Source organism: Strigops habroptila, chromosome 14, assembly GCF_004027225.2.
Source record: "Strigops habroptila isolate Jane chromosome 14, bStrHab1.2.pri, whole genome shotgun sequence".
Classification (NCBI taxonomy): domain Eukaryota; kingdom Metazoa; phylum Chordata; class Aves; order Psittaciformes; family Psittacidae; genus Strigops; species Strigops habroptila.
Window position 1 is genome coordinate 5,631,535 of NC_044290.2, and position 21,748 is coordinate 5,653,282.

The window sequence follows — 21,748 nt, forward strand, 5'->3', positions numbered from 1 at the left end:
ATGGCAGGGGGTTAGAACTAGATGATCTTAAGGTCCTTTCCAACCCAAACCATTCTGTGTTTTCATGATTCTGTTCTCATCTTGCTGACAGGCAAATATAGTAGAAGAAGGTGAAAGGGCTGGACACACCAGGGAATTTGCTGATGCTGTTGTAGGAAACCCACAATAACCAGAACATCCACACACAAGTAAAGCTGATGCACTTCCCTGCCGTTTTGACACTGGGGCATTACTAACCCTGTAAGCAGAGGGAGCTGATCCTAAGCCCTATAAAAGCTGGCTATTGGTCTTAACCATTAAATAACAGCTCAGCTGGTGCTTTTCATGTGTGTTTGCAACCCCAGCAAGCCGGGCACTGGTGTGCACATCCTTGCAGAGGATGCAGAGCAGCACCATGCACCAACACAGCATCAGAGCATCGCCTGCATATACGGATTGGTGCCATCTGTGTATCAACTGGCTGACCCTTAGGACTTCTAAATATGCTTTTGCCTCTGTATATGTTAAAACTCCAGGCAGGCAGCAGAAGCTCCAGCTTGCTGAAGCAGGAGGTGGATTTCATCACAGATTCTGTGCTTTATACTGGAAAGCCACAAAGGAAAAGGTTTTGCAATAGCAGGAGCAAGAACGGGCTGACCTCATAGATATTTTCTACACAAAACTTTGGGGAGCTTGTGATTCCTCCCAGAGCTTCCAGTTTGCTTCTTATGACAAGCTGCAGGAGAAGAAGAGTCTGTGGGAGGAGGCTGGGCAAGAGCCTGTTCACCAGGGAGTTTCAGACCATCCCTAATCCTCCTTCTCTGCAGCAATGCCATGAATCCATGTGCTCTGAGCCGAAAGCTGCTGTGCTTCCCCTCTCCTGGTTCCTGTGTGGGTGACGAGGAACAGGGAGGGGATGGGACCACTTCCCTAAGTAGCCCCACGCACTGTGATGTCCCACCAGGTCAGTCCCTGCCACAAGTGCCTTTAGGTACAGAATTGATGTTTTCTAACTGAAACTCAGAGCTCACATGGAAAGCAGTTGATATTCACCTGCAGCAGGTGGGTGAGGGCTCCCTGCGGGAATCCATGTGTAATTCCTTGCCCAGTTGCACAAGGGAAAGGGATTTGGATGCTCGTGGTATGTCTGGTTTGAGTAATACCTCTGGCAAGCAGCAGACGAGTTTGGGAAGTGTGTAATGGTACCTCTCGTGCCATGAGAGCCTCAGGGGGCTGCCTGTCCATGAAGGGAGGGGTGGATTGACCACCCATGCAGGCATTGCCTGCTCCCCCCTGCCCGCCCTGGGACTCTCCCATGGGAAAGGAGCTGGGAGTGCTGGGGCTCATCCTGTGCTGAATCCCACAGATCCTGCCTCCTCCCTGCTTAGGGAGTCACCCTGTTGGAGGAAGCGGTGTGGCCCCTCTGTGTCCTCAAATGAAGGGTGAAGGCTGGGGAGGAGGCAGAGCACAGCTTCATCTTGTTTAGCAGCAGACTTTAGCAATCCCAGTGTCGAGACTGCAGTCAGAGAACAGGAGGGTGGAGGCAGAGGGTGGGAGCTGGAAGGCAACAAGGTTGGAGTTGGGGCAAGATAGGGACAATGCACCCCAAACAGCAGCCAGAAACCAGCACATCTGAGAACATCAGCAGCTCCACCCAGGAGCTGGGAGCAGGGCAGGTTGTTGCCCCAGAGCAGACCCTCTCATGGGATGAGCAGTGTTTTGGGGCTACATAAGCCATCCCCATCCCTGGTGCACATCCTGGGACCTCCATCCCTCTCCCCAGCCAGCAGCAGGGAACCTGAGTGCTCCTGCAGCCAAGCCTCTGTGGTAGTGACAGTAACTGTTTTCATGGAGCATCGTAAATAAAGATGTGTTTGGCGAGCACACAACAGGCAGAGCCAGGAGTTTCAGTGTTGAGGTCACTTTTTCTGTTGTCCCAGCCCCAACGTGTCCCAGCCCTGTGCTGGGAGGAGCAGGGACAGAGGGAAGGAGTGCTGGTGGGTGCATCCAGTTCCCACCACACCAGGGACACAGGGAAGCAAAAGGGATCAGAGCTGAGGATGATGTTGTTCCACCTGCACCATGGGTACTGGTCCCCCACCCCAGAGACATGGTAGCAGATGGGTGGCTGAAGGAAAGAGCTTTCATCTAGGCCAGGTTGTACAGAGCCTTGAGTGGCATGGTCTAGTGTGGAGCATCCCTGCCCATGGCAGGGGTTTGGAACTAGATGGTATTAAGGTCCTTTCCAACCTGAACCATTCTATGATTCTATGATTCTGTGGTTAGGAGCAACCAAGGGAGCTGTGGAGGGGAGATGTGACAGCAGGCAAAACCATGTCTCAAGTCTTCCAGGGATGTATTAATGAAAGTAGCAGGATACAGGTTCAGAATAAGCAAAAAGAGGGCTTTTTTCAGTGTGTAGTTATACGGTGACATGCCTTGGCACAGGAACTGCAGATGCTGAGTGTTTGTGCTGGTGTAAGGGGGAGTGGAAGAGTTCGGGGGCAAGGTTGCTCACCCACACTGCTGGGAACCATCCCTAGCTGCAGCAGTCCCTGCCCTGGGAAAGCCCATCCTTGCAGAGATGATGTCCTGCATCCCCGAAACCATCCTGGTCACTCTTGGACAGTGACATTTCCCCATGCTATTCCAGGGATCAGCCCAGCCTGGAGCTGCCCAGGCAGCCCTGGTGGCACCAGGCAGTGATGCAGAAGGGTTTGCTGGCCCCTTCCTACACAGAAGTCACAGTGCATAGGAAACACATTGACATCAAGCACTGAGGAGGCTTCCAGGAGCTTTCCCTGCTTCCAGTGTTCCTGGAAATGAATAATCGCTTCCTCTGGGAGCCCCCTGCCTTGGGGAGAGGCGCTCCAGCCTTGGGCTGATATAAGGAGACAACCTGACCCATTACAGCTCCAGGCTGGCCTCCGGCAGGGCAGGAAGCCAAAGCCATTGCTGGTGTGACACAGATCTGGTCCATCCTGGCCAAACCCTGCCGCATCACTTACACTAAACCCTATCCCCACAAAGCGGGGTCCATCGCGCAGCCTGACGTTACGGTGCTGACCCAGCACCACCTTTCTCACCTGGGCCGTGGCCCTTTCCAGATGCCTTCGCTATGCGCAAGGGCAACGTCACCATTTCCAGGGTTTATATTTTATAGGCAGAGGTGCTAATTCTGTGCAAAGCGAGATGAATCCAGCAAGGAAATGCCTGTGGAGGTGTCTCTGAGTCATTCATCGCCCCCGCTGGTCCCTGCTCACTTCTCAGGCTTAGCATCATATCCAAGAAGTCTCACAGGCAAGGAAATGGGTGTGCTGGTGTGGTCCAGACATACCAAATGGAGGGAAAGCACAGTGGCAATGTGTATAGCACATTGTCCTTGTGAAAATACTCATGTGAGGTGGATATGCTGATAGCCCAATTTGGAGAAACTGAGGCAGGGAGCTGAGGCAGCTTAGCTCCTTAGAAAGGGTTGATAGCGAAGCTGTGGTGAAAACCTGGAGAACTTGTGTCATGATCAAAGAAACCTGCAAGTCAAGGGACAAAAAGCTAAATATTTCCCTCTCTTCCTTCAGCTATTTTTTCCTCCAAAGGAAAATACAGCCTTTGAGGGCACCAAACGCCATGTCCATGGCCACCATGTACCATAGTAAGAAGTGATGTGTATGAGGCTGGTAATGAAAATGCAAAGGATGGAAACCTGGAGTTAAAATGAGTTAATATCATGATTGTAAATGTGAACAGCAATATGGTACAGCCCTGCCAGCGCCACACACATGCGCAGTGCTGCCCTGCACATCCAGCTCTGCCTTCATTTAATGTTGATTACAAGTGATGCCAGAGTGGTCCATGTCATGACACACTCACATAAATCCCCCAGAGTTTTCGGAGGGGTTTGCTGAGGATTATTTAGCCATGCCCATCTCAACATGACCTTTCCTTGCCCAGTGAAGCTGAGCTCTCGTGTGCGAGCCACAGAGCCCGGAAGCCTCCATCGTGCTGTGAAAGGGCAGAGGGCAGCCTTTCCAGGGTTGCTGTTTCGCCCTCGCTGCCGAGTGAGCACTGGGCAGGACGAGATAAGAGCATCTCCAGGAAATCTGAGTCACCCCTGGCTGTTTGGTGGGACGGGAGCGATGGAAACTTGTGTCTCTCAATGAGTGCTTCAGGCAGCCCCCAGCGCCTCTCCCAGCACATCAAAACAACCTCTTGGTTTGCCGTGAGATGGGGGAAGTCAAGGGCAGTTTTCCTGTCTGGGACCAGTGTGTGCTGCAGTAAACAAGCTGCCTCTCCAGGGTGATTTCCTCCCCTCGTCCTTGCTCTGCCTCATTTATTGCCCATAGGAAACATCCCAATGAGAACCAGCCCACCTCCCCTCTCCCTATTCATGGCTGGGACTTCTGGGACAGGAAAGTGCCAGTATGGGACTCGCCACCCCATCTTGGCAGTACCATCTCCAAAGGATGGGTAAGAAGAAGGTTTGGGAGGCGTATACGAGGACCTCAGCACCCATCAGCATGTGCAGGCAGTTTTGTGACCCAAAAATGGTGGATCACAAATGGTTGGCATGGCCTTACTGCTTCCACCCATGGTCAAGTCAACTGATTGTCTCCCATCTTGTGCATCAAGGCAAAGTTTGTCCTTTCGCCCCACATTTGGGCAGCACCCAGGATGAAAAGCTCCAGCTTGATGTCTTCAGCACTGGTCTGACACAAGCACATGATGACCTTCCTCATCATGGAACTATGCAACCAGCCAGGTCTTCCTCCAAAAAGCCCACCACAGGGAGTAGAAAGAGGAACTTTCTTGGAAATCTGGGATGTGCCTTGGTTTATTGGAACATCACTTGCATTGGTGGGAAGGCGAGCTGCAGCAAAGAGATGCACAGCTCCAGCCTGAGTAACTAAATATTAAAAGTAATATTATATTCTGTTCTAACTGGGGAGAAACAGGCTCTTTGGGACATTTGTCACACTCCGAGTTGCACACCTTAAACCCATCTGCTGAGTGCTCCTAGGGCACTGCAACTCCTCAGGTGTCCCACATGGGTGGCTGTCCTGAGGGATGCTCATGGGCAACCCATGGGGACAAAATTAGGTGGGCTTGGCTCCACCTGTAAGGCATTGTTTTAAATCAAAGCACTAAAACTTAAAACCATTAATTTAAACCATCCATTTTGGTTGCTAATGACCAACACCGTCCAGCTACCAGTGACTATATGTCTGAATGCAATAAACTGCACATCTTACAGCAGTTCAGCATCCAGCCAGTGCAGTTTCACATCCACATCCTGCATTTTAAATTCTCTCCAGACACTTTCCCCTCGCAGCTGCTGTGTCCTACAGAATTCCAAGGTTTCACCCCTTTAGTTGTGCTCATTTTCTTTCACCCTTTCCTTGAAGGACCATGACACATCCCACAGCCATGTGTTTGCAGGACTCAGCGGCTCCTCACTGAACACACTTTCACATCATGTCTAAAGCAAACATCTCACAGCGCCCTGACACACGTACTTAGTGTCTCGAGCACCAGCCAGGCTTTTGCTTTTCATTCCAAATGACACAGGGAAAATGGAATGTCTCACCTCCGACCCCGGGAAGGGTCACACAGATGGCTTCCAGGCCCGGCAAAGCTTTAGGACATAGAATAATTCCCATGCACATTAGCTGTGTTGCTTCCTCTTGTGTAACTACAAGATATTTGCAGCTGTAAGTCAGAGGTCCTGTGTGCTCAAACCACAAGAGCACAGCCCGAGAGCTCTGCCAGGAGGGATCTGAGCTGGAATTTCCTTCCAGTGCATATTTAGACTAGGAGAGATCTGAGCTGCGGAGTTCACATCTGGGGCTGAGCGTGCTCCTGGGCTGGGAGGAGGATGCTCAGGAGGCAGAGGTGGGCTGTGCGTGTGCACTGCAGTTACCCACCTCATCTGGGTGCCTCCACACCTCTAGTACCACTGAGCCAAAATTAAGCAGCTGCTGAAGTTCAGAAATCCATGAAATCCACACCGAATCCATGAGAGTTGCACAGGGCACGGCCATGAAACCCCTCTCACTTGGCAGCACCCCGGGGTTGAGCAGGCAAGGAATGGAGTGAAGGTCATTTGATGTTGAACAGCTGCCTGATGCGATAGCAGCAACCTCCATCCCGGCTTCCAGGGCTCACAAAAGGTGGAGGCTCACTCGGCCCGGCTGGTGCTGAGCTCATCCTCTGCAGCTGGAGGCTGTTAGACCTCCCCGAGGACCTGCTGACAGCCCAGAGCCCAGACCCTGCCTTTGGCTCAGGAATGCACAGCAGCCACGGCTGAGTGACACAATAACTGTGCTGCTGTGGAGAACACGTATGTGTGTGTGTGTACACACGTGTGTGTGTGCATGCATGTGTGTGCACACATCCCAAAGCAGGGAGGATGTGTTGCATTTGGGATCCATGCTGTGATGCTTTTTAGTGCCCAGTTGTGTCTCTGTGAATCCACACATGCCCAACACCAGGCATCTGGGCAGTGGGTGCTCTGTGGACGCTTGTGCCATCTGCTTGGGCTTACCTGTGTGTTCAGGGCTGTTGCTGTGTCCTTGTGTGCCTGAATGTGTCTATCCATGGTGTCAGGTATTACAGTTGCCACAAAAGGTAGGAGCAGGTGAATAAAGTAGCTGTTATCAAGTGCTGCAAGGATCTGCAGGGAAGCTCCTGCTGTGGGGGGTCAGCAGCATCAGAGCCCTGTTCTGTGGGATGCCCTCTGCCTGGCTCTCCAAGCCCAAGATGGGCATGTATCCCCTGAATGATGTGTACTCCACTGTCCAAACTTCATCATCCAAGACAGAGACACGGACCTCATGGAATATAGTCAGATGCACTCTGCTTGTGCCTGCCCTGGGTTACCAGCTCCCCTGTTCCCAAATGCCACAGAGATCGCAGTCCCTGAAACACCTTGATGCAGTGAAAGTGCAGAACGTTGAGTTTCTCCTGCTGCCAGAGTGCCTTAAGCACGGCCATTATGTTATAAGGACTTTCCCAACAGGAGAAAAAAGCAAACTTGGTGTTCTAGAAGCAGAGGACACCCTCTGTTTGTATCCCACTGACTGCCATGGTCCCCAGCATAGCACAAACCCTTGGAGCCAAAGCACTGCTGTGGCACAGGGTTGCTGCACGCTTTGCTGTCTGAGGTCTTCACTTGTCAAAATGCCATCAGACAGCAGGGAAATCTTTATTCCCAAAGAAATCCACCTTCTCCCACAAAGATCTGCTGCACAGGTCAAGGTGGAGCCAGGCAGCTACAGCCAAACTCCTTGCAGGCTCCTCGCTGGGCACTTGTATGGATCAGCCTGCTCCTGTCCGTGCCCATTAGTCATTCCCTGCATGGGCTTTTCTTTGCAGAAGTATTTGGAGGATGACTGCTCTCCCTACAAATGCCCATATTTGCTTCCAAATTTGGACGCAAATGTAAAATCCTCCCTTAGTCATTTGCACTCTCATTTTTCATGGACTTTCTGACTCGAGCACATTCATTTTAAGGTGTCCTTAATACAAAATGATTAAGCAAGAAGGGGTTGATTCATAACTATGCAAGCATGGGTTGCCTGAAAGCAGAGGCTTGATTTATAGCTCAGCTAGGTGAGTTTTATGCTTGAGACACTTTTAATTTCAAGGGCTCAATAATATGATTTGGCTCTGGGATGGGGCTCTGATTTTCCTTGTGAGAAAGTATCTCACTCAGTTGAGGGTAAAAAGCAGGATACCTGGCCACTGAATCCCAGGGGTTTAAGCAGAGAAGAGCTGCTGCTGCTGTGTTCTGGGGAAGGCAGGCAGGTGGGACATGCCTCAGCTCTCCAGTCATCATCTCCTTTAGAGAAACAGCAGCCTTGATCCTTGTCAAGCCATGAAGTCACCTATTTCCAAGGAAAAGGACAATCCCAGGGAAAGAGATTCTGAATGTTTAATGTGGATACAAACCAGTATTGTGAAGAGAGAGTCCTGTGAACTGCAATTCTTGCAGGGCTCCTTCCTCCTGTCCAAGTAATCAAGAATCACTTTCTGCTCTGGCCATGAGCCATCTTTACTTCAAGTGTTTGTGGGGTGCCCATGTGCCTCATACAGAGCTGGGGCTGGTAGGTATTACCACAGTGTGATAAACACTGAAGATCTGGGCACAGAACAGGCTGCCTTTAGCTTTGAGAAGGGAATTGATTTTCTTTCCTTCGCTGGTGCTGGCCTATGGCCTTGCAGGTTGTCCTGCAGAACACGTCCATTGAGTCCCAAGTCTAAAAGCTTCCAACGTAGTGTCACGCCTGCTAAAAAAGAGACCTCAAACTTGGGGCTGAAGACCAAGGATTCAGGGTTCACCCCAGTTGCTGTTGTGGTGGGAGGAGGGCAGAACACTAGCATCACCAATGCTGGTATTCAAAGCCATTCGTGTCCAGTGGTGACAACAGGTCACAGGAGAGAGGAAATCATTCTTGCTACTTTTTTAGGTACTTACCCCACCAAATCCAACCTCCATGTTACACACATACAGCCCCATGCCTGGAGAGAGAACAGCAGCCATGAGATATGCCTGGGCCACAGTGTTTGCCATGCTGGAGGATGAGGATGAAGACGAGGGTGCTGCAGTCTCTGCATGGATGGGGATGTGGGATGTCAGCTGGGTGAGGCTGCAGTGTGCAAACTGCAGTCCTGCCTCCTAAAAATGAAACCCAAGGCCTGGATAACAGGTTAGTTGTTTTGTGGATATCCTAAAATCATGGAAGAGCACGTCGAGGTGGGAGTGAGGGCAGGGGAAAGCAGCTAAATGCAACGACAAGTCCTGTTGATATATCTCAAGCCAGAAACTTCGACGTTGCCAAAAACTACACTGGGGATGTTTGTACTCGATGTCTCTCAGTGAGACCACCCCAGTAGAGGGGCTGAACCGTTTGCTTGGAGCACAAGGAGTGAGGAGCAACTGCAGAACCAGGTCGTGATGGATTTGGGAGTTCATGGGGAGGAACAGACCTGATGAGGGCTGGGGGATTTGAAAGTGTGGTCTGCACTGAAATACCACCAAGCAGGTGACAGCTATTCTTCACCCACCACCAAAATCAGCCAGACCCAGTGCTGCAAGTAGGAGGCTTAGGAAAGACCTGATGGAGTTGGGTCCTTCCCAAGGACCTTCCCAACGCACCTGCTGCTGGGCACGGGGCTGAAACGCTTTAAATCAAGAGTTTACTCCCTAAAATCTGAGTCTGTTTGAGGAGACAACCCTGCGGCTGGTCCCACACACACATAGCTGGGAATGAACTTGCTTTTTACTTACTTTTTCCAGCTCAAGCGTTGCTCACACCACCCTGTAACACCAGGGAGGTGAAATCATGTTCCCTTTATATCCTCGCTTGGCCCCAGAAAGCTCGGAGGGAGCACTAACGGAAGGAGAGGCGGGTTTGGTTATTGTTTTCCTCTTTGTCACCCCTCCGGGCAGCCGCAGCCAGGGGTGACACCCAGCGTGACACCCTCCCCATTGCGGTCCCATGCTCGCATGGGATGTGCGGGTTGCTCCTGGCCCTTCCCACATCGCAGGATTGATCCTCGGAGGCGTTTCCAACCAGCCCTTCCAGAAAACTTTCCTTGCTCCGTTTTTACTTACTTAATGAATTAAAAGAAAAAAGCATAAGAGCTCCCTCTGCCGCCACACGGGTTTAGGTGGGAGAAGCATGGAAAGAAGTCTGTGTTGTGCAGAGGCTGTCTGGGCTGAAAGGACCTTACACCAGGGTCAGCGCAGCAGTGCTGCTCCAGATGTTTGCTGATGGTGGCCTTAACCACAAGGGAGATTAAGAGGTTTTTGTCCAGAGGTGCTAAGGGAAGGCTTGATTTTATATCCCAGGCTGGTAAATCCCCAGGGAATGTTGCACTTCCCACTGAGCCAGAAGCAGAGAGAAAAGCCCCATGGGGATGTTATCAATCCTGCGCTTTCCTCCCACTGTGCTGAGGCTGCTCTTGCAGCAGCTGGGAGTGGTGGGATTTGGGGTGTCCCACTAGCAGCTGCTGTAGAAGAGCTTGGGGGGACCAGCCCATGTGTAGCTTGTGATGGCTGCTGAAGGCACCAGACCTCAGATGTCGGGGCCAGATCCCCCAAGCTGCAACCACGCTCCTGCCCCAGCTACTACCCAGACCTCACTATCATGATCCGGTCCTGAGCTGGGGATGGAAGATGGAACAGGACCGAAACAAAGTCCCCATCCCCTCCTTTCTCCAGTCCAGATCCTAATATTAAACCAGGGAATGGCACAGGTTGCCCAGAGAAGTGGTAGATGCCCCATCCCTGGAAGGAAAGTCAAGTCCTGAGCAACCTGATCTAGTTGAAGATGTCCCTGTCATTAGATTGGACTAGATGAGCTTTAAAGGTCCCATCCAACCCAATCTATTCTATGACAACCCTGCAGTCTAAACCATGAGAAATCAAGGGCTCACATCCCCAAGAGCTGTGCAAAAGGGTGTCCAGATTTTTCCTCACCCAAAGAGATTTTAGGTGAGGTTTTGGGTCGGGATCTCTGTCTACAGCTGCCCTTGGGCACCTCCAGCCCAGTGGGCTCCCGGATGCTGGGAAGTGGGTGTGGAAGTTCACAAGACCAGAGGCAGTTTTTGGTGGGCAATTCAAATTCCTTCTGAAACAGAGTCCAGATGTGAGGGAGTGCTCCAACCAAAGCAAATTATAACCCAGCTATTAAAAGAAACTTATATGGCATTTTAAACCTTACACAGCAGAGGGGACATGACAAGCGTGGAAGGTCCATGGCTAGAAGCTCTAACGGGGGGGAAGTCATACAAACCATCAGAAAAGGGCTGGACTCAACATTAGTACGCTCAGTAGGAAACCATGAGTAACCATCTCAACAGCTAAACCCTCCTTTAATCTGGAAACATAACAGTAGGCAAAGGCAAGTGAGTATGTCCTGTGGCAGAAGAGCTGAATGACTCATGTGCTCCAGCGGTTACTATGGAGTTGTTTACGCATTGCTTTGTGATTGAGAGAGAAAAATCAAGCTAAAGAACTCGCCCAAAATGAACTAAATAGAAGGAGGTTTGCACAAGCTGGCAACACGAAGAGGAGGAACTCAGCAGGCTCCTTCTAGGAGGAGTCCAAAGTATTTAGGGATGAACTCACTGAACCACCAAGCCAAAGCGACTGCTTCTGGTGCCAGATGGGTGGAAGGTGGCAAGTGTGATACTGGGGCTTGGGGTTTTTTAAGGATTCTGGGAGGAATATGAGGAACAACAGAGCAGAAAATGCAACTCCTCTGTTGAGCAAACTCTTCAGACTTCCATAGATCAGGATTCACAGAGATAATAGCTGAAGAACATCAATATGGCTTTTGCCAAGGGAAGTTCCACCTGACTATGCTTCCGTTCCCAGACTCCATTAGAGGGAAACCAAACTATCCTCCCTTCCATCTCTGGGGCTCCAGAAACCTCCGGGATTTAAGCCATACCCACCTTTTGGGTAAATCACTGCCTGCTGGCCCTTGAAGTGTGCAGAGCTCATTATTCAGAAACAGAAAGGAAGCAGGATAACACAGAAAACCCCTTCTGCTTTTACCTGCAGATATAAAATCTGCTCGTTGGATGCTTCACTATGCTCTGAAAGCCCAGAGGATAGCTATAACACTTACAGAGTGCTGTAGGATTCTGCCTTTAGGAGAGTCAAAATGAACTCTTTTTCCATGAATTTCAACTTGGCCAACTCTGTGCAGAGCCCTCACAGACCTGTCACAGAGGATGCTGCTTATCAGCAGCATAAAACATGCCTAGCAGAGATCCTGCTCTTCCATCTCCCCAGTGCATCATTAAAAATTGAAACCCAGGCATGCAGGATGTTGTAACAAAGACACACAAAGTCCTGGGCTTGCAGGAGCCTGCCCCTCCAAAGAAACCCTCTTGCTACAAAGATTAGTGGATGCTGAGCCTGGGCTTAAACAGGCGCCTGTGTTAACCTGTGGAACTCTCTGCCACAGGACACCACAAATACTTGCTGAGGGTGTGGGCTCAGAAAGGAATCGATCAAACTAATGGCAGCAAAATCCATCAGGTGTCATAGAGGGAGCCACGAACCTGTGGAGGTACAAAAGGTGTTCCTGAAAACCTGGCTGTGAGTTTGCCATTTCCACACAGTCTTTGCAAGGCACACAGAGACAAACCTTGGGTTTGACAGGTTTGGTCTGACCCAGAGATGCATTCTCACAGGTTCAAGACACAGCTGGAAGCACACATAACGTGCTGCGAGCAGAGGAAGAGCCTGTCCTCAAGCACCCAAAGGCAATGCTTCCCTCTGAGAAACAGGAGTGGAATTCAAGCAGCTGAGCACTGCAGCCTGTGGCAGAGCAGGAGAAACCAGCACAGCATGTCCCCAGCATCAGCTGCCCCGAGCCATGTGCTGGCATTGGAGGAGATAGGAAGGAACCCAGTTTGCTTTAGGCACACACACAGGCAGATAATGATGGGCCCATATGTCCTCCGTGGTATAAAAATGCTGCTATCAGTAAAACTGAAATAGCATTTCCTTTCTCTCTTCCCTTCGCCTGTCTTACCAGGGCAGTGGGGAGGCTCTCTTTGCTGGGGGTTTTGCAGGGTGGGGAGGGATGCCTGCTCCCATCTTGGGGCTGTTTGCACAGAAAGGCAGGAGGGAAGCGAGAAATTCCTTCCTGGAAGCAGCACTGGGTGCTGGCCAGCATCCACCCTCCTCGCCTGCATCCCCACTCCCTTTGGTCTTCCCAAAGGTCACTCTTCATTAGTCACTGCAGCTTTTTGTTTAGGAAATACCAGTTGGGATGTCCTGTCCCATGTGAGCAGGGCTGACCGTGGCCTCTGCCAAGCAACTACAATAGACCTTTCCCTGCAGCCCTCCCGGCCCGGCAAGCCTCCAAGAAATTCATGGATGAAAGGCAGACAGGCTCCAAGAGCCCAGGGCCAGGTTGTCCATGCACACCCAGCATCCCCCCTCCACCCTTCCCTATGATTCTCCCCCCAGGGCAGGGAGCAGCACAGAGGGAAGAGATGCTCCAGACAGGGCAAAGCTGCCTCTAAAGCTCTGGATGTTTGAGAATATCCAGATGCATCTCAGTAATGCAGTGAAGCACAGGACCAGGAAAAGCATTGCTTCTGCCCCTGAATTCAGGTGCCATCCCTGGGGACTCCAGCACCCAGGTGGCTGCACAGCACAGGGCCATGGCTGGTGAGGACAAACCAAGGCTGCCCTGTGGCAGCAGGAGAGAACAGGTCCTGGCTGTGGCCAAAGAGCAACAGAGCAGCTCATCCCTAGCACACAAGGGAAGGATGTGGCTTTGTGCACCCCAAAGCAGACAGCAAGTGTCCACCAGGGCCTATTCTGTCCCCAGCTCTGCAATCAAAGCTCCCCACTGGCCCAAAACACTGTCCTCCAAGGACATTCTCAGAATGTTCTTCCTGTTAAATAAGGATGATTTCAAGCCTGTTAAATAAGGGTGGTTTCAAGCCCATCTTTCAGCTGTGCTTGCAACACCCAACGCATACTTTGCTATTTCAGAGCAAAGAGTATTTTATTATTCTTGGAGTATTTCTGCTTCTGTAAACCCTGAAAGTTCAGCCACCACCCAGGTCTGAGGTGGGGCCACCATTACACAGCTAATGCTCAAGGAATTGGCTTAGTGTGGATTCCAGAGGCTTGTGGAAAATAGCACATTCAGAGAATTTCCCCATGCCGTGGCAACTCCCACTTCCTGCTCCACAGGAAAGCCCAGCACAGTGTGAGTAAAAAATCAAACAAGACTCACACCCAACTGGGGCAGTGATAAGAAATTTGGTTCTGATCCATGTAGAGAAATGCACTAAACTGCCAGCTTCTCAGGAGCTCAAAAGACTGAACGTTTGCCAAAAGGCTAAAAATAAGCCAAAGAGGGCTATATTTAAAGGCACGTACTAATAAATGCCTCTGTCCTTGATGAAATAAACTGCAACTTTCCAACAGTTTAGGGGGAGTTTTGGCAGCAGGAGAATAAACAGTCAGCCCAAAGCTTTCAACACATCTTAAAATTACCTCGTGGCTGAAGCTGTGCTGGAGGCAGTGCTGTCCTTCCGACGGCAGCATCAAACTGGGGCTCGTTGGACTGCAGCAAAAGGGATTCCCATTGAGCTTGTGTGTCCCCGGGTGGCTGCAGCAGCACCTTCACTTCCATGATTGGCTTAATTTTGCCTGCTCACATCCATTCCTTAGAAATAAATCATCTCTTCCACATAAACGGGGACCAGAAGCTCCCGCTATGTGGTGGCACAAGCATTTACAGCAGCGTGCTGCCACCTGCCAGGGGGAACTGGGCAGAGGGGACCTCTGAGAAGCATCTCAGCCACTCCAAGATGAGCCTTATAGTGACAGTTGTTGCACTATAACCACTCCAGCACACTGACAAAGAAAGTGTTCACACAGGGAAAACTGTTCAAGACCTCTGTGCCCAAACCAGCACTGTTTAACCTGACAAGTAACCCTTGTTAAAGCTACATTACAAGAGCACAGTGTACGGATAGAGCTCAGCCATGAATCACAGGAGGGATATCTGGTCTGGTTAAACAAAGCATTATTTTAATTTCAAGATTTTATAAATACATATTTACAAAAGGAAGGTTTCAATCTGAAGAGTTCCACAAATGTACAGCTCCCAAGTATTGCTACAGTACAGGGAGAGAAATCATGTCAATGCAATCCCATGATTTACAATACCCATTATTCAAAACACATTCTTCATTTAAAATACCTCATCCAAAGTTGGGGAAGTACAATCTGCCTTGAACAAAATCACATGACAAGAAGGAACTGACCCTTTCACACACCTTTTCACACAAAAACACACCACTTTCCGCCATCTAAGTGAACACTGCAAGCCAACATTTCACGACCCTACAAAAGGCTTTTTTTCCTAGCTCATGGACTCCTTGGGGCACATGGCTTAAGGACAGCATACTGTATGGATTCCAGGAATGTAAAACCCTGTCAGTCACATTCCCTGCGACCCTGTGCTGAGGGGCTAGTGGGGAAACTGCAGATCACATCACCCTACATCATTATGGCCAGAGAAAGAGACCTGTAGCACCAAACACGTGCTACCACACAGCATGTGTGTCAGATGCATCCCTTCAACAGCGTTAGACAACAACTGCTCCCAAATTCACTCTCTGAAATTGCGCAGGCAACCTTCCTCAGAAACTGGTTTTCCTCTTGCTACACTCTCCATATAGGTAGAAGAGGGATTTCCCATAAATCCAGGGGTTTAAGATGTTACTGAGACTTCCAGGAATGCTCCAGGTAAATAAAAGACCGGAGCTGCTCAGAAGTCACTTTCTGCAGTTTCCACGAGGCTTTAATAACCCTCTCACTAGGCCAACAGCAGTATTTCCTTTAGATGTCCTTCACTGCAACCATTCCTTCACCTCAGCACCATTCAGATCACAGAATGAGAGCGCTGTGGAGCCAAAAGAGCACTATCTAAACTCTGTAACAGAAGCAGCAGTGACCTTCAAGAACAAAATGCAGCAATGTCCACAACTGAAACTATCTGAGACACCAACTGCTGGAGGAGTTGGGGGAGTTCTTGGGTAACAGAAGGCTTGGCTTGTGCATGGTTTTTCTGAAGAAGGATGTCCAGCAATTTTCTCTTAACTCATCCAGTAGTTCTAAACCTGTATGAGAGCCACCTAGGATAGTTATTAATTTAAAGTTTAGGCAAATTAATTCTAACTAATCAAACTAAAAAAAGGACTTAAACACAAACTGCTAGTGGAAAATCGAATATAAGCTGCTAGGAGTGTTAACCTGAAGTCTTGCACAGTTTATTTACTTCTTTTAATTCACACCTCATGTATGCAGCTCCCAAACCTCATGGTCAGAGCAACGTTCCCTTGTTGTTCACTACTTTGAATCTGGGTTGAGGCTTCTGCCACACTCAGGATGCTGGCTGGTCCTCTTTAGCCACAGTCTGCAGCAGGAAGAAAAGAAAAGGAGCAGAGAATTATGTGACTCACTGCCATGGTTCTGGGGCAAGATATTCATTTCTGCCAGAGACTGAGATGGGTCTGGGTTAACTCCCACAATAGTAAAAGCATTCAGAAGCAAAGCAAGCTACAGAAGAAGCCAAGCCCAGCACAGACTGCCAAGAAATAATTATCAATGTTTGAGCTTCTAATCACACTAAGGACAACAATTCCAGCAAACATTTATGAACCTGTGGCAGCCAAACCACTGTCCCCAGAGTCATCTGTGTAATAGAGCCAGCCACAGGCAGGACACTTGGTCAAAGCAGAAGTTAAACAACAGCCTAAAGGTGGAACAGGACAGTTGTGCCCACTGCTGCAGGGACCTACAGAAGGGAGAAAGCCCAGCACTGGGGCTGAGAAGGACCTGTTGAGAAGAGCTGGTTGGAAGGGAGAAAGATTATAAAAGGCAGCAGCAGGCCTTTCAGCTAAGAGCTCTGTGTGCTGCAGCTGAGCACAAGGATCAGTGAAGGATTGAAGCACAAGGATCAGTGCAACATCCCTCCAGACGCACGGCTTTGTGGCTAAGCACAAGCTGAAGAAGCGGCAGTGCAAAGAAAGGAGTAACTTAGCAACATGTTGTCTAAAAGGAGCAGAGTTTATCAAAAGCTATTTCACTCTGTGACCATTTTCAGTGCATTCTTTATGTCCAATACACCTGCCACATTCCAGTAACTTCTAGGGTATGTTTCCAATGACCAGCAAATACTACAAGCTCATGAATCAGTGTAAATGGAACTTGATGCCAACAATAAGCAAGTTATTCTATGACTTAAATTCACACAGAAGTAAGGCGTGAAGAGTCCCACTGCAGAACTCCAAATAACAACTTTTACAGTCTTTCATGCCTAGGCAGGAAGGAAGTTTATGGACAGAAACATGAGTGTAGGGTTTCCAAAACCCTGGAAATCATCTTACCTGCCGCAAGAACTGCTTTCCAAGATAGCTGGTTGCCATGCTCGTCAAGTTCTTCCTACTGCCAACTTTACACCTGATATAACCGTAAAGGTTGGCTCCCTGAAGCACCACTCCCATCACAACCACTGCCTGAGACACAGGAAAATAAAGTCACTAATTTACACCAATTTAATGACACTTATTTACTTGTAACGTGCCAGATCTATTCCCGAGTTGAGGGAGTCAACTCACCAGCCATTTCACTTTGAAAGAAAAGAGAGCGCTGAAAGCAAATATCACCCAGATCATAGGGCAGGTAATCAGACCTAACCAGAAAATTCGGGACTCTGCTTCTGATGAGCTTTTATTCCTTTGTGCTGATACCTAGAAACAGAAAGGAAATGTGATTAACAGGCTGCTCCATTGTAGAGATCAAACTGTCATTAAAAACAGTCCAGAATCTACAAGCTCACTGTTTTTTGCCTCCACACAACAGAACTGGGTGCTTTCAAGATCAATTTCTACATCACATAAAGATCTTTCTGCAACAGAAGATGTTCCCATTTAAGGGATCCTTTTGCCAATTTTCTATGAGAAATTGTGGAGGCAGCACCATCAAATCCTCTTGGAATGCTTGGGGCTAAAAGGTTAAGTTTGGAAAACGCGACATTTACTCCATGGTTCAGTTACAAAGCTTAGAAACAGCCAAAGTGATAATGTTTTCTGCCTCCAGATCACTGCACAGACAACCACAATTCCATTACTCCTAGCACTGGCAGAGTATCAATACTCTTACGCATTAAAATAGGCTAATATTTCTTTACACACACAGAGGTCTGATTCACACCGCACTACTGATTTTATAGTCTTTACAGAGCAGAAGATCCCAAGCAAGCACTCCCTTCTCCCTATGGCAGTTAAAAAATGTGGGCTGGGTTAACAACTTATTTACAGCATCACCTTTCCCCCCTCCTCCAGAGTGTTCAAGCTTTTCTAAACCAGCATGGTTTTGAGGAAAAAATGGGCCTGTAGTGAGTGCACATACTCAGCTGGAGAAAGGTTTAGCTTCCCTACACCACCAGAGACCTCACTAGTGATCCCAAATTAGCAAGAATCAAAAGGGTGCATAGACATGTAGTGAGGTACCTGACAGATGGGATACTAGAGAGGTAACAGTAACCATCATGAACACAAAGGCCAAGCAATAACCATGAGGAATGCTGGATGTTTCTTCCTACTTCCAATAATTTTCTATAGGTGATAAAAGCTATGTCAGCTGTTCCAAGTTTATAACAGAAAACTTGCAGGTTACTACAAGGATGCTGGGGAGGGACTCTTCCTTAGGGACTGTAGTGGTAGGACAAGGGGTAATGGGTTCAAACTTAAACAGAGGAAGTTTAGATTAGATATAAGGAAGAAGTTCTTTACAGTGAGGGTGGTGAAGCACTGGAATGGGTTGCCCAGGGAGGTTGTGGATGCTCCATCCCTGGCAGTGTTCAAGGCCAGGTTGGACAGAGCCTTGAGCCACATGGTTTAGGGCAAGGTGTCCCTGCCCATGGCAAGGGGGTTGGAACTAGATGATCTTAAGGTCCTTTCCAACCCTTACGATTCTATGATTCTATGATTCTACTGATGTGACCTGGGAAGCTTTACTGCACCATGTGTGGAAGTTTTAGGTTGCTGACATTAAGCCAGATCAATGCAGCATGAGGATTTTTCAATTCCACAATCAAAAAGCTCATTCAGCAGTCCACATGAAACAAGCCTGTGGTTACAGATCTGTGGCTGGAAGTAAATGTCTGCATTGTGCAATCTGCCATCATAAGTGTAACAACTATTTAACAGGGATTTCATAACCCAGAAACAATTAAAAGAAGAATAAAAAAGAAAAGAAAGACATTTACCTTCCTGGCTTCAAATACCCAGTGACTTTTACCATCATCATCCACTTGGTTCCACCAGCGAAGGCCAACCATCAGTCGCCCTGTCACATTCTGAAACAGAAGAGAAGCAATGAGCTTTCTATGTTCTGCTAAAAGAAACTATTTGCCAAAGCTCAGCTGGTTGGGTTGCTATTTTCAATGGTGCTCATTTAACTTACACTTGGGAAACCAAAATTATAAGGCTCTTATGTCCACAACAATCTGTTTCTTATTATATTCTAATACTGTGAGGCATATTTCTGGTGATTTGAAAGTGATCTGATAATGAAGGCTGTAAAAGAAAACCTAATCTATGTTTTCCATTTGATTTTCAAAAAGAAATGAGGTACACAGAGATTTAAGAGTTCTTATTTTGTAACTCTTTGAAATACATCACAGCACTTGAGGGTACTTTGGGCATCACTTTCTGCCAAAGGCACAAAGAAGTAACTTTTGTTGTGACATAAAGTTCAATTCTTCTTATTCAGTAAGACAAAGATAACAAAAAGCATAGGAGGAACTTACCTTTACAGCCCAAAAGTCACACGACAAGAGGAGGATAATTGTCACCATGCAGGCGATAAAGCTGCTAGTTAAGAGCTCACAGAGCAGATAGACAACGATCGCACTGACTCGGAAGAATAAGTGGAAAAATGATGCCACGGGATGCCTGGAATGAAGTACAACACAGTCACAGCTCTTTCAGACAAGACAATTGAAGCAGTTCCAGAGAAATGACATTGCCAAGTGATCTCCTGCCAACTCACAGGATAAGGATCAGCATCGTAACACAAACCCACTGTGACTGCTGGGAATATGGGAAATAAACTGACTAGATCATCACAAGGAAGACACATTCTACCTGCAGGGACGTCCCACATGCAGCTGGAATTTGAGGTAGAAAGGGATGGGATACCTACTGTTCAACATAAATCAATTTTTATAGGGTGAGTTTAAAAAGGTCCTGATGGTGGAAATACCTCTGAAGGGAAGATCACATTTCTCAACACAGCAGACTTGCCCTTCTCTCTCATTTCTGCAGTTTGCAGGTCAGAAACGTGCAGCACAGAGCCAAGCACATGGGTATGGACACTGCTCTGCGGCAGGAGACTGGGCAGAACAAGGAAGAAGGCAGCTGGACTAACTACACCAGGACATGGCAAACAGCAGGGCAGCACAGAACATAAGAATGAAGAGTGGGGAAGAGTAACAGAGTAGCCCAGAACCAGCCCTCAACCCAGGGAGAACCTCCTGGTACACAATGTCACTGTATCCATGCAGATTCCTTCCACACAGGAACACAAACACATATTAAACATGAGGGCACCCAGGAGCATGAAGGCTCAGATTTACAAATTCCAACTGAGCTTCTGGAAATGGCACTCTCAATTACCCAGAAATTACTTTCCATTCCTTCCAAATAAATAAAGAGGCATTTGTCATGACACAGTTTGACATAATGGCAATCCTTCCTTCCTTGTACTTCTGCCTAGACCTCATATGAAAATTCATAGGCACTGACCTTATTTTGGACTTTTTTGATCTCCTGGATACATCATCATCTGCATCAAAGAGAGACACATCTTCAATGTCTTCACTGCTGTCCTGAAGCAGGGAACAGACACAAAGAGTTATGAGATGAAGATGACTAAGTTTTCAACTTCAAGCAGGCACAGTTTTGATTACCAGAACATCACAGCAACACCCGAAGATCAAAATCAACTCGGGAAGACCACGAAGATTTATCCACACACAAAACAAACAACGCAGTATTAAATGATTTGATTTGTGCTTTCTGAAACCTACATAAGCTCTCATGAAACCCCGCCTCCTTTCCACAACCGGGCACTTAACACCACAGCCCCATCTAGGCTCTTTTACTCCTCGTTTCTCTTAGAGAGCGCATTACCTCGTACAAAGCTATTCGTGTATCAGCCAACAGACTCGCATCCTCCCACCGAACGCACTGGGCCGGCCGCAGAACCGGTTGTTTTCACACCCGCAGCCCTGCCCGGGCTCTCCCCCTGCCCCGCACCTTCCACCCGGACAACCCCAACCCCCTCCCGGACCCCCATAACCCCTCCCGGCGTTTTTAACCGCTCCACGACCGAGTCTCTGCGGTGCTCCGGGTCAACCGGGGGCTGCGGTTCGAAGCACCGCTCTACCTCGTACCGCCCCGCTGCCGCCGCCCCAGGCCCCGCCGCCAGGCCCCGGTCCCCCCACGCTGCCCCGGGCCGCGGCCCCTCACCTGCCGTAACATGGCCGGAGCTTCCTCGCTTCCGCCTGCCGCGCCGCGTCACCGCGGCGGAGCCAATCGCGGCACGCCCCGCTCCGGCCACGCGTGCGCGCTGGCGGGGCGCAAGACGTGGTGGCTCCGCTCCCGCGCCGCCCGTCAGCGCTGTGGTGGCGGTTATGGCGGCTCAGGCTGTGTCGGGTTAAAGCCGTTCCCCCTTGTCCTGTCCTTATATCCCCTGTCCAAAGCCCCTCTCCAGGTTTCCTGGAGCCCCTTTAGGCATTGGAGCTGCTCTAAGGTCTCCCCTGAAGGAGCCTTCTCTTCTCCAGGCTGACCCAGCCCAGCTCTCTCAGCCTGTCCCCAGAGCAGAGCTGCTCCAGCCCTCGCAGCATCTCTGTGGTCCTCCCTGCTCCTGGAGCAGATCAAAACCAAACAAAACCAACTCTATACCCTAGAAAATGTGATAGAAAAGACTCAAAGTAGAGCAGTGTTTGTAGAACAAGGGAAGCCTGAGCAGCCACACTGAAAGTGGAAGCGTTAAGCTTTGAATTCTACAAAGGCTACAGCAAGGCACAGAGCTCGGAGGAAAAAAAACACAAGTTCACAACATCCTGATCTTAAAATTGCTCATTGCCACCATCAGCAAGGGGCAAGGGTCCCTCAGTGGCTGCAGGCTCTGAGGAAACCCATCTGCAAG

The 21,748-nt window shown here is 49.1% G+C and overlaps 2 protein-coding genes across 3 annotated transcripts in view; both read right to left on the reverse strand.

The window, feature by feature from the left end:
- TEKT3 (tektin 3) overlaps nt 1-14,347 on the reverse strand; it is a 112,094-nt gene extending 97,747 nt beyond the window's left edge. The window contains exon 1 of the mRNA XM_030505807.1: nt 14,015-14,347. The gene's annotated coding sequence lies outside the window, so the exon portion shown is untranslated. The remainder of the gene's footprint in view (nt 1-14,014) is intronic.
- A 185-nt stretch (nt 14,348-14,532) lies between these two features.
- On the reverse strand, nt 14,533-21,156 carry LOC115616506 (Golgi apparatus membrane protein TVP23 homolog B-like). Of its 2 annotated transcripts, none has more exons than XM_030505812.1 (7): nt 21,067-21,156; nt 20,341-20,423; nt 19,344-19,488; nt 18,801-18,890; nt 17,149-17,280; nt 16,918-17,046; nt 14,533-15,944 (listed from the first exon to the last, which is right to left on the reverse strand). In XM_030505812.1, the coding sequence occupies exons 1-7, from the start codon at nt 21,076-21,078 to the stop codon at nt 15,912-15,914; spliced, it is 624 nt and encodes a 207-aa protein (XP_030361672.1). In that variant the 5' UTR covers nt 21,079-21,156; the 3' UTR covers nt 14,533-15,911. The 2 variants fall into 2 exon arrangements, with proteins under 2 accessions (XP_030361672.1, XP_030361673.1); XM_030505813.1 differs by lacking the exon at nt 21,067-21,156 and adding an exon at nt 20,927-21,038.
- Between the last annotated feature and the right edge of the window lie 592 nt (nt 21,157-21,748).

What these genes read in the sequence shown, in the direction of transcription:
- LOC115616506 (XM_030505812.1), bottom strand. An exon ending in GGGTATTTGAAGCCAGGAAG is followed by an intron (nt 17,281 to 18,800) that starts GTAAATGTCTTT and finishes TTCTGTTTCTAG; the next exon opens with GTATCAGCACAAAGGAATAA. An exon ending in GAAAGCAGTTCTTGCGGCAG is followed by an intron (nt 15,945 to 16,917) that starts GTAAGATGATTT and finishes TTCCTGCTGCAG; the next exon opens with ACTGTGGCTAAAGAGGACCA.